The following is a 13368-nucleotide window of genomic DNA, read 5'->3' as shown; positions in this document are numbered from 1 at the left end:
GCCAATGTATCCAAGCCAGACCTTGTGTTTTAAAGGAGAGGAATCTAAGCTTCCGTAAAACTCTAATAAAAGCTTCCATATAAAAGTTAGCAACTGGGGAGGATAACGTTGAGCCCATCGTTGTGCCTTCTTTTTATTATTAAATTATTATTATTAAACAAGACCTCATGGAGTCAAAGACTCATCTAGGAGACTCATCTCATTTTTGTAGGTAGAAAGTGTTTTGCCACACAAAATAACCAGAACGTAGTACATGTGCAAAGAGCCTTGTGATATCTGGAGGGAATTTGTCCTCTAACAGAAGAATTGTCATTGATTATGACATTTGTGAAGAGGGCAGAGATGTCAAAACTAACTAATAAATCACTTTTTTCCCGTGTGATGACTTTGATTTTGTTTGCAAAGTGTTGTGTGTTTTTAATATAAGAGGGGGATTGACCTACCAACTCCTTGAGTGTTGACACTAGTTTCTTGGCTAGATGATAATTGAGGCTGTTTTTACCTTCAACTATTGTTCAGAGGGGCAGGTATGTTCTGTTTGTGAATCTTTGGTAAACGGTAAATTCTTGGGGAATGAGCATAGTGTGGAAGTAATTTTTTAATTGTATCTTCGGGCCAAGAAGCGACTGATTTAAGTAACTTTTCCATTTTCTTTTTTATTCAGTTGGTTGGGTTATAGTTAACAAGTTGATAGATACTGTTGTCTGAGACTAATTTATTCGTTTTTTCTAAATATGTTGTTCGGTTTCAAATAACTGTGACACTGAACTTTAAACTGAACAACATATTATAGTTTAGAGGACATATTCCTAAGGTTGCAAAGAATCTTTTTCCAGCAAGGGATGGAAAGAGACAACAGAAGAAGAAGTGGTGTATCTTTCTTAAAAATGTTTGAACTTCTTTACAATCAATTCTATCAGTTTATGGCACTTAAAAAAGCTACCAGAGTAAATACAGAGACTAATTTAGTGATCATATTATTTAATTATACATATAAAATGTAAGATGCTGTAATAAGGTTAATATAGAATGACACCTCATATACTCACTGAAAATTCTAGTACATAATCTTCTTTAATATGTATATCTATAGTTTCTAAAGTTGCATTTTCAGTAGTTGTAGCACATCCCACAGCAACAGGATTTTGGCTATTACAATATTGCTCTTCATTAATATTGTCAGTAGCAAGCCACTGCATTTCAGTTAAGAAGTTGCCCTCTTGAAGATCCAATAACATATCCTGCGCCACTACACTTCCACCTATAAACACATTATCTACAGCCCAGTCACTATGTGCCCTTCCATCATGATGTGCTTGCCACCATCTTAACCGTACTCCTTCCTTGCAAAATTTTGAGGGAAGTACAACTGCAACATACCTAATTAGCAAAGAAGAGTGATTTTATTTTCACATAGTTATCTAGAATAAATTATTTGAAAGTTTAGGTAAGAATTACAAATGAGTACCAATCCCTGAATAAATTAAAAATACAAAAAAACATTTTTTAAATAGGCAATGGAACAATGGTCATAACTTCATTGCTAACATTTTTTAAGCAATAAATCAGTTTGATGTTTAAGTGATTTATCATATCTGATGACATGTTATGTAAATGCAAATGTATGCCTGGAGCTTAATATTATTATAGTTGTTGTTGCTTGTTTACTAATGCCAGAAGAATCACGAATGCAGGAGAATACTTTTTGGCATTATTCATTTTGAATTGGCCAAAAGATTATTATTATTATTATTGTATGGGTACCTTCATGAAATCTTCATGAAGATTCATTCCAGAAGACCCACACTATCCACACAATCTATCATACCTCTTCTTAAACCCATTCACAGACAAAGCAGTCACAACTGACTTTGGCAACCCATTCCACTCATTCACAACTCTCTAAGCAAAAAAAAATCTAGTCCTCACACCCCTGCTAACCACACCTTTATTCAACTTCCAGGGATGATCCCCTTGTTCTGGCCCCCTTCTATCCAAGTGTTGAAACATTTCCCCTGAATCAATCCTATAAAACCCTTTATGCAAGTTAAATGTTCCTATTATATCCGCTCTTTGTCTCCTATCAATGGCCTTCCAAAATCTACATACCCTCATCTTCATAGGAAACAGTACATAAGACCACTCACCATCTTGACCACTCTCCTCTAAATCTTCTCCACGTTTCTCATCCCCAAGAAACCCAGGAAACCATATCTGAGCACAGTAATCCAGGTGTGGATGTATCAAGGCCTTATAAAGAGGAATAACAACTTGCTTATCTTTACTTGTTAATGTGTTCTTCAATAGCCAAGTAATCTTATGGGCTACCTTAGCAATATGTCCTCTAAACTTTAATTTTCTGTCTACTACAACCCCTAAATCTCTACCTTCATCTACTTTTCTGGAATAGAGTTTCATTAATGTGGTACACATCTTGTAATCTATTTATCCCAAAATGCATAACTTTACATTTCTCCACATTAAACTAACATCCAATATCTTTTGCCCATACTGGCCTATTTAAATCATCCTGCAAGTTCCACATCACTTTGATTAACTATTACTCTATATAATTTTGCATCATCAGCAAACAACTGAATATTTCTTTTCAGATTATTTCCTATATCATTTATGTACAAATTAAACAGCAGTGATCCCAGCACTGAACTTTGCAGCATGCCACTAGTCACCTGTTTTTAAATTGATTCTGCCCCTCTATGATGATGATGGTTGCGGTTTGCTGTAGTTGGTGAATTTAGTGGTGGAGACGGAGAGCTGTAGAGTAGGTGTCCTCTCCCAATGAGTCTTTGGACTCCTTGGAGCTTTCATGTAATAATAATAATAATAATAACACTTTTTGATATCTGTCAAGCAGTCACTCTCTTATCTATGTAACTAGTGTCCTATCTATCCCCATTTGTTCTAATTTGCATAACAATGTGGCATGCTGTCAAATGCCTTTGCAAAATCCAGCAGGATCATCATGTAGCCATTTCCTTTATCCAACTCAGTTGTTACTCTATTATAAAAGTTAGTAAATTACTAAGGCATGACATACCCTTCACAAAATCATGTTGCCCCTCATGCAGTATCATATCTTCTATCCACCTATTATTGAATTCTCTTTTTTTGACCAATTTTTCCAGTACTTTTATCACCATACCTGAGATGCTGACTAGTCTATAATTTGCTGCTACATTCTTAGAAATTCCCTTATGCAAGGGAATTATTTTGCCCTCTTTCCACTCCCTTGGAACTCGACTAGTCTACAAGACTTAAATTAAAGAGCCTAGTCAGAGATCACCAGTTCCCCTGCACGTCCCCGCAAAACCCGAGCTGATATCCCATCTAATCCCACAGCTGTATTTACATTGAGATTCTGCAAAGTGGTCACTCAGTAACTCAACTATTTTATTTGCTTCTCTCACCTCATTACCATAATCACTCATTAAGGTTAATTTTCCATGGTCATTCTTCCTCTTATTTGCCACATAACAAAGAACTCCTGATTCTCTTAATCTGATTTTGCCTTTTGCCATGCTGGTCACCTTTCTTGCCTGAAGATGAGAGGTATTAGCAAGATCTGGTTGATAGATGAGAATATGGTCATACGGATCACAAAGCAGAGAGAGAGAGAGAGAGAGAGAGAGAGAAAGAGTAGACTGTTGATGAGAAAAGAGTTGCATTCAAAAGTTTTCATAAAGATCCTGCATCCGTGTATATTTAAGTCTATCAGTGTCATAAAGAGAGAAAAGGACAAATATAAGCATTGTTATATGCCTGGACCTGAGGAGAAAGATGAAAATGAAATGCACTGGCAAATTAGCTGAATCACAGGGCAAGAATATCATCATGAGAGATTTTAACTATAAGGATATGAAATGACTGGAGGAAAGAAGATGTGCCTACCACTGAGGTGGCCGCTTTGTGGCTGACAGCAGAGAAACCTGTTTTGGCCACATATGTGGAATTTTTGAGTTAAGAAGGTATATATGTAAAATGACTGGGCAGAAAGGAAAAATATCAAACTATATTCTGGTGCCTCTGTAGTACAATTGGAAGAACAGCGAAACATTGAGCCCTTCAACTGGAAAAGACATGGTTTGATTCTCATTATGATGAGAGGAATCTTTTTATTGGCTTTTTCAATTGCAGTGAATTAGCCAATCTTATACAGAGGTAGCAGGTTTTTTTTCTCCTGGAAACTCTGGTTTTTCACCCCACATACAGAAAAATTGGCCTTCAAAACACAAGGAATTTACAGACAAAAGTACTGTTGTTGTTGGTGATGATGGGTGGTAGATGTGTCATAGTAGTGCAGAGGGTGAGATGTATTTAGTGAAGCAGAGCAGACTGCCCTCCTGCAATGAGTCCTTGGACTCCCTGGAAGTGTCATGTAATAATAATATTCTCAGAGTGAGAAGGATAAATCAGGTAGCAGCTAAATTGATGAGTAACATCATTCAGCAGAACTACATGAAAAAAATATAAACAGAAACTTAAATGATAAGTACAACACAGGGTAGAGGACCGAAAATGCATGGTAAGGGAGAGAAAATTGGATTATGAGAGGAAATCACATGTAGTGCTAGATGGTACATAAAAGGAAGAATGATTATGGAATGAATGTAAATAGTAGGAAAGTGATAGTAGTAGAGGAAAAAGGGAGTGAATTACTAGGTAATTTTGGCAGGATATATCATCCAGGTGGAGATAATGCAGTGTTTCATGAGATAGGGATATTATTAGTATCATTATTTTCAGACATACATGAATTATGAAGACTTATCATAGATGAACAGGATATCGCAAAATCTCAATGTGAATATGACATGAGTATTAGATGGGTTCTGTATGTTAAAGAGAATGTGCAAGAGAATTACCAATATCCAGAACTAAGCTACTTAATTTAAGAAAATATTGGCAGGATTTCAAGGTAAGGGAATGGGATAAAATAAGATTATTGCATAAGGGAGGATGCAAGATAGAGCAGAATTACAGATCAGTCAATGGTTAAGATCTTGATGAGATGTGCATGTCATTATAAAGGAATGGTCTTGTAATTTACTTACTTTGTATGATAAACTGACAGTTGGATAAGGGAAATGGTTACATACAATACTGTTAGAATCTGCAAAAGCATTTGACAAGATACCTTATGAAAGACTATCAGATAAACTGACAAATGTGGATGAATACTGAGCTGAGGACTTGGTTAAAAGGATAGCTGATAGATAAGTTGAATGATTGGTTGTAATTACAGTTCAAGCAATCAAAACTGTGAGATTAGGCATGAAAGCATACACAATGCAACTGTTAAGTAATGAGATTGATTTTTTTACAGTACAGCCCTTTGAATAAAAGTAGCAAACGTTTTATAGTTCTGACTGCTAGAGTGTATTGCAATTGCGGGTGCAACTTTCGAGTTGGGTGACACAGCAGTTTTAATGTGGTAACCATTGAAGTAGGAGCGTGTGAGTAGGGCATATCAGAAATTATGTCATGGAGCAAAGAACTCTCATAAAATCTACTTAAATTAGGAAAAACTGCTATAGAAGTGTACCAAGACCTAAAAAAAAGTTTATGATGATGATTGTCTTACTGTGTACTGTCTTAGCTGCTGGTTTTCAATGTTTAAAGAGGGGAGGGAGTCCATGGAGAATGAACCATGCTGTGGATGGCCAGTTTCTGCAAGAACAAATGAAAATGTGGTGAAAGCTAGGGAAATTGTTGCCCATGACAGGCAAATAACCACTTGGCTATACATTGAACAGCTTGGTGTCAGTAAGGAAATGGCCAGATTAATATTAGACAGAGATTTGCACAAGAGGAAGATTTGTTCAAGGTTTGTGCTGCACACACTGACAACACACGAACAGAGAAAGCACCAGGTTGCATTTTATCAAAATTTCATCCATGTAGTTGATCAAGATCGTGATGTGTTGCAAAGAAATGCCACCAGTGATGAAAGTTGGTGCTTTCAGTTTGATCTGGAAACGAAACAGCAGAGCATGGAACATCTTCTCCCAGGAAGAAGAAAGTCAGGTTGCAAAAATCATGTGTCAAGACAACTGTCATTGTTTTTGTTGTTCCTGAGGGCACGACAGTGAATGGTCAGTATTATTTAGGAGTAATGCAATGTCTGTACACCCACTCGCGACGTGTCAGAAAAGAACTGTTCCACAACAACCACATTGGTTTCTGTTGCACCTGCGCACTGTGTGCTGCCTGTCAAGCAGTTTCTGACTTCGAAGTTGATCTGTGTGATCAATCCCCTCTCCCTCCATTCACCAGATTTGGCTCTTGCAGACTTTTTTGCTCTTCCAAAAGATGAAGTGTGCCTGAAAAGGAGAGTTCTTCAGCAACATTAAGGACATCCAACTCCATGTGATCCAGATACTGAAGGAGGTCCCCATTCAGGATTTCCACTGTGCCTTTGAACACCTGTATGACAGATTTAAACATTGTGTAGAGCTGGAGGGAGATTATTTTGAATCTGTGTAATAGACAATTCCAAATACAGAGTTAATGTGATTTGGGATGATCTGAGGTGAATATTATTATAATTAACATTTGATCTCCATGAAGTCAAAGTACTCATCACAGGAGGTATGCTCTCATGCAAAAAAGATCATCAAACCATGCCTTTAAACCCATTCCCAGTTTCTATACTCACAACACTTGTAGGCAATGTATTCCACTCATCAATCACTCTCCATGCAAAGAACCTGCTTCTCATTCCCCTGTTTATACCTTCCATAGTAAACATTCTTTGGACCAGCTCCAATACATTCTCATCCCCTGAAAACCGGGTGACCAAATCTGCATACAGCTGTTCTATATGTGATGATCTGATCAAAGCCTTATACAATGGAACCACAATCTCTTTGCTTCTGCATGTCAATGTCCTCTTCATTACTGCCATAATCAGTCGTGATGTTCTTACAATTATAGCAATATGACTGCCTAAACTTCAAGTCTGTGTCCATCATCACTCTCAGATCTCTCATCTCTTCTACCTCCTTCAAAATAACCACTGATACAACGGATAGCTAATATATTGGTTGTAGCTAGTATAGCTACAACAAATCATTCAACTTATCTATAAGCTATCCTTTTAACCAAGCCCTCAGCTCAGTATCCATCCACATTTGACAGTTTATCTGATAGCCTTTCATAAGGTATCTTGTCAAATGTTTTTGCAGATTCTATCTTCCATTTTCTTCCCCATTAATGGTATACTCTGCATCCCAACCTTGCCTACCAAATTTCAAGACCTTGCATTTTTCAACATTAACCAGACAGCTCCACTCATTTGTTCACACACACATAGTCTATTCAGATCCTCCTGTAAAGCCTACTCTATCTGCTCTATTTCTCATAGTTCTTCCTAACTTTGCCTGATTGGCAAACAACTGCACAACTACAATTCCCAATGTAATCAATGTACAAGTTAAACAATAATTATCCCCAAACAGATCCCTGTGGTACTTTACCTTCCTCTTTTGGGATATCACTCCTCCATACATAACCTACTGATACCTATCTGACAGTCAATTGGCTATCCAACTCACTAGTCTGCCTGTCACACGACAGGTAGGCAGAAATCCAGTCATACCATGGTCTATGCATCTCCTTTATCAAGTGAATTTGTCACCTTGTTAAAACATGACCTTCCCCTATCAGCCCCATGCTGACCATCATAAAGAATACTGCTATTACCAACCCCTTTCTGAATGTTAGTCCTCACTAAATTCTTTAATATCTTAAACAACTCTAGACACACATACTGGCCTATAATTTGTAGCCTCAGTCTTATCCCCCACCCACCTTTATAGAGTTGAACAATTTTTCCCACCTTTGGGACTTTCCCTACTGCAAAAATTATGTTAAATAGATGTGCCAAAGGTGCCATTAATTCCATAGAGCATCACCTCCCAACAAGTGCTGATATATAGTAAAGTCCTATTGCTTTATTAACATCAAGTTTACCTAATTCCTCATATAATTCCTGCTCATTCACCATCAGTCCCTCATCCAACATACCTTCTGCACTTCAGCTTCTCATGATGCTGTCTTCACAAGGATGAAATACACAGATAAACTGATCATTCAATACTTCAACTATATCCTTTGCATACTTACCAATATGCCAGTGTCATTAACTAGCATCATACTCCCATAGTCATTTTTTCTTCTACTTGCCACATATCGAAAGAATTTGCAAGGATTTTCTTAGCTTGATTGGCCAATTTTTTCTAATACTGCAATTTTGATGTCTTTGCCAATTGAGTCACCTTCCTCTCCCTACTTTTTGTAATCTTCAAGCAACTCATCATTATCAACATATCCCATGTCCATTAATTAACAATAATCAAAGAAAATCTGATGATAAATGTGATGCTATGGATGGACTGATAATGGACCCTTTCAATGTTGCAAAAGTGTAAGGTTATTGTATTCTGAATTGAAGAGATTACAAGCTGCATAATCTCTTTGATTCACTGACGGGACTTATGTCAAGGCCTTACAAAGAGGCAAAATAACTTCCTTATCCTTACATGTCAAGGTTCACTTCAATATCACGATTATCCTCTGAGTTGTATTTGAAAATTTTGCTATGTGACCTTTCAACTTCAAATTCCTATTCTATTCTTCATTACACCAAGAACACGTAGCATAACCCTGCTAATATAATATGCTGCTGGAAATTCATCATGCCAAAGTGCATAACTTTACACTTACTAACATTAAACTGATTGCCATTTTCTTTTGGCCAAATTTCCAGCCTTTTCAAATCATATTGTTAGTGTTGGATATCAGCAGCATCCTCCCTGTTTACCATGCCTATCTTTGCATCATCAGCAAACAATTGCACATCTCCTGTTCGATCCTTCCTAATGTCATTAATGTATAGACTGAACAACAATGGTCCAAGGACTGAATCCTGAGGTAAACAACTAGTCACATTAAATCTGGCAGATTCACACCCATCATATACCACTTTTTGATATCTGTCTGTCAACCATCCACTGATCCAAACCAAGAGTTTATATTCCAATCCCATATTCTCCAGTTTATGCAACAGCCTTTCATGAACAAATTGCTGACTTCCTTTAGTAAACTCATGCTGATCCTTGCAGAGTATAGCTTGTCTCTCTATATGCAAGTTCTTACCAATTTCTCTAAAATCTTCACTACCACACCAGAGATACTGACAGGTCGGTAGTTAGACACATCAGTTTTTGCACCCTCGTACAATGGAACTATCATATATTCCTTCTTCCTTCCATCCACTGATCCAAGCCAAGAGTTTATATTCCAATCCCATATTCTCCAGTTTATGCAACAGCCTTTCATGAACAAATTGCTGACTTCCTTTAGTAAACTCATGCTGATCCTTGCAGAGTATAGCTTGTCTGTCTACCCATCTATAGGACTATAGAGATTACTTTAGCTGAAATAACTAGAACAGGATTATGTATGGGTGAGTCTTTGGTGAATGATGCAGTAATAAATATTATGGGAGTGATTGGGAATCAACAAAATAAAACCACAAGAGGTCTAGAAGAAACGAGATGTCGTGAGAGTGGGGGGGGGGGTAAGTAAAAGTAATGAAACTGGGAGAGTGTTGTGTCGGAAAAAGCGATGAGTCATCCCTTTTTCCCACCCAACATTACGTTACCTCAGAAGGAAGGGATAAGGACATGCTTATGCTTCCTGAAGGGAAAATGTACCAAATAATGTCCCAAGAAAATGTAAATAACCAGATGTGTAAATTCTAAACAGTGTCAAGATAGCCCATATGTTTGTTGAGATAATAATTGTGAATGAATTAAAGTAGAAAGTCATGTAGTATTATCAAATAGATATGTATAAGCTAAGTACGAGCATTAAAGCATGTAAAGACAGTTCGTAGCCACGGCGTCCAATCGGCTGCCGCCGTATGCATGATGACACCGCCGAGTGAGGGAGCTGTTCTGGAGTATAAAAGTTTCGGCAGGAGTTCAAATCGCTCTCTTATCTCCGATCTCTGGTGTCTCGTCTCCGAGGTTCGTCAGCACCTAGTTTCCCGTAGGAGAGCTATGTAGAGCTTGCCGCCACGTGTACAAGAATCTCCCCTGGCTATGCATGTTACATCGGTCAAAGCTGCAACTACAATGTGTTCAAACACATTAGGAGAAAGAGCCACTGATGAAATCCACGTCAGCGTACAGATCTGTGTATGAGTGCTTTTGGTTCGTGTAGAACAAAGGAACAGAGCCTGCCATCAGAGGAGGTACAGTGAACAGATCAGAATACCTAGTCAAAGCAAGAACGATAAGCGAAGATTTTCTTATATTAATGTAGGATTAAAGTATCTGTGGAGTAAAGAAACAGAAGTTAAGAACACACGCCATTTACGTGCTGTGCCACAAGAATAGTCTGCAATTTGGACACTTGTGTCTACTGTTAAGAAGAAAACATATTAGGCTCCAGCCGAACAGGAGGCCGAGCTCCGAACTGTTTAAGTGATTTAAGAAAAGTAATGTCATATGTTCAGAAAGTAATTGAATGTTAACAGATACTTTGGGGGAGAGAATTAAGTAGAAATAAGTACCATTGTCCTAGAGAATTACATGTCAGATTTATTGAATTGTCTAGTGTTTGTATGTAATGTTTCATGTATGATATTATCAGATAACTTAATTGTGAGAGTCTGAGGATAGATATATGTACAGAAGTGAGGAATTTATGCCCAGTAAGAGATCATAATGCAGAAGTTTAAATGTGTTTAATTAAGTAAGGAGAACCCAGACTCTTTTAAGGTTAAGAATTTAAATAACATGTATACTTGTCTTTGTGAAATAATAAATGTGTTTCTTTTTACATAATCAATTGAGTTTGTCATATCTTCTGCGGATTTGAATTACCGTTTGGAAAATCTCGTACCTTGCATTTAAAGGGGAAACCAATAGTGATATGAGAATAGGGACCGTGACTGCATATATCTTGATCCCTACAATTTTCTTTAAGTATTTTAGATAGTGTACCAGAATTTAGTTGCCGGCTGGCGCAGTCTTTAATCTATACAAATTTGTCGGCAACCGAAGTCTGAGAAAAAGAGATACAAAAATTTAATGATAAAGTCAAAGAAAGTAAAGGCAATTAAAGATATTAAAGATAAAACTAACAATAAAGGGGATATAACAGAGAGTCATGTTGAATAGCGTAGAAAATGAGTCCACGAGTGACGCTTGTGTGGACTTGAATGAAGTTAAGAGTGGTAAGTATATGGTGATTCTATGATTAAGGGTATGGAGAGTGGTATGCCTGAGGAGTGCTTGGCTGGTGGGACAATAGAAAGAGCAGCTTTAGCAATAAAGAAAGGGCATGATGCAGACAAGATGATAGTTACATACCCATTGGTGGGTACAAATGACCTGAGTGGTGGTATAAATTGGATAGCAAAAGATTTAAGAACATTGTTAGATATTGTGAAGAGGAAAAGTGTTAATGGGAGGATAGTGTGTGTGTGTGTGTGTGCTGCCTTGTTTTGACAATTACGAGTTACGTAGATGAGCGATGATAATGAATGATATGATTGCAAGAATGTGCAAAAAAAAAGAGGTCTGGAGTGTGTTTGAGGGAAAAAAGACAGTTGTATGCTAGAGATGGGCTGCATCTGAACATGGAAGGACATAAGCGATTGAAGAAGTTACTGTTTTCTGAACAAGTTGAAGTAATTGGACAGGGAAATTAATATTGAAAAGATTGAGTATAAGAGAGAGAAACGTTAGCAGTGATTGTATATTTATTGACCCTTATTCGCAGAATAAATTGCAGAAGAGAGGGGATAAAAATAGGCATGGGAATACTGAAATTAGTGACTTGCATATCAGTTCTAAAGCCGGTACAAGAACTAGAGGGAATCTGCAGTTTTTGTATACCAATGCAAGAAGCATTTGAAATAAGATAGAAGAATTTTTGGCATTAGTCAGTGCAATCTCACTAAAAGTTGTAGGCATTAGTAAAACTTGGCTGTCAGCAGAAGATGTGGTCACTGGATTTTTCAGGGAGGATAGAGAAGATAGAACAGGGGAGGAGTACTGTTGATGATAGCTGATGTGTTGCAGCCAAAGAAAGTAGTATATCAAGATGATAGACATGTGAATGAGAGTTCATTTGAGGCAGTCTGGTGTGAAATAGTGACCAATGCAATCAAATATACAGTTGGATGCTGCTATAGGCCAAGGGGTACAGGGGGGGGATATTGAATTCATGCATCAGCAAATTAGTGCAATGAGTGCAGGTTTAGTGATTATTATGGGGGATTTTAATTATGATGATATCAATTGGAAGGAGGAAATATCACGTAGCAAAAAGGAAATGGAGTTCATACATCTTCTACAAGATAATTACTTGAAACAGTACATAACTGAAGGGACATGTGGTGTGAGAGTGTTGGACCTCGTTATTGGTTCAGAGGATATATGCATAAGTAAGGTGTCCTCGTTACCTCCAATTGGTGAAAGCGATCATGTGGTATTGACTTGGGAGGTTGCAAAATCTGTGAATTTTTCTGTTAAGAAGGGGTATATATGGAACTACAGATTAGGTAATTATAACAAGCTTCGGAGTGAGCTTGCAGCCATCCCATGGCAGAACATATTGCAGGGGAAAGATGTTAGCAGTGCATGGGATAAAATCAGCAGGTATCTGAGAAAAGCAATATCAGATTGTGTCCCCATGGTCAGGAAGACAAACAAGGCAGGCATTAGATGGATGAGCAGTAGTATCAAGCTTGATCTGCAAAAAAAGAAAATGTTATGGAGAATGTACAAGGAGAAATGTGATCAGTACAACCATGAGCAGTACAAGGCTCAAGCTAGGAAGGTTACCAGCATAGTAAGAAATGCTAAATCAGATTATGAGAAAACCTTAGCCAATGAGATCAAGGGTAATCCCAAAGAGTTCTTCCGCTATGTGCCAAGTAAAAGGAAGAACGACTTCGGAAGGATAACTTTAGTGGGTGCTGATGGTACTGAGGTGACAAAATCAGATGTAATAGTCGAGTTACTGAGTGATCACTTTTTAAAAGTCTATCACCCAAGTGAGGATATCTCTGTACCTGTAGCAACAACTAATGTGAGAATTGAAGCTAAGAAATCAGAGGTATTTAATATATTGCGAAATTTAAATGCAAAAGCTGCTGTAGGTTTAGATGGAATATCAGCTCGGATATTGTGTGAATGTACAAAGGAATTGTCAACCCCTCTTACTTGGATATTTAACTTAAGTTTGAACTCTGGTATGGTCCCTAGGGAGTGTAAGTTAGGCAAAGTGGTTTCTTTGCATAAGGGTGGCTCTAAAACTGCAGTAGTTAAT

General features: G+C 37.5%; 1 protein-coding gene across 1 annotated transcript in view; it reads right to left on the bottom strand.

The window, feature by feature from the left end:
- Window positions 1-13368, bottom strand: part of LOC150108407 (reelin-like) — a 920570-nt gene that overhangs the window by 164265 nt on the left and 742937 nt on the right. The window contains exon 49 of the mRNA XM_090390755.1: window positions 1050-1380. Within this exon, the coding sequence (XP_090246881.1) occupies window positions 1050-1380 (331 nt within the window). The remainder of the gene's footprint in view (window positions 1-1049; window positions 1381-13368) is intronic.

The sequence above is a fragment of the Typopeltis vanoorti genome, chromosome 3 (assembly GCF_054136105.1).
Source record: "Typopeltis vanoorti isolate ZY-2024b chromosome 3, IOZ_Tvanoo_1.0, whole genome shotgun sequence".
Classification (NCBI taxonomy): Eukaryota; Metazoa; Arthropoda; class Arachnida; order Uropygi; family Thelyphonidae; genus Typopeltis; species Typopeltis vanoorti.
Note: the sequence above shows the minus strand (reverse complement) of the source record. Positions and strands in the feature narration are given on the sequence as shown.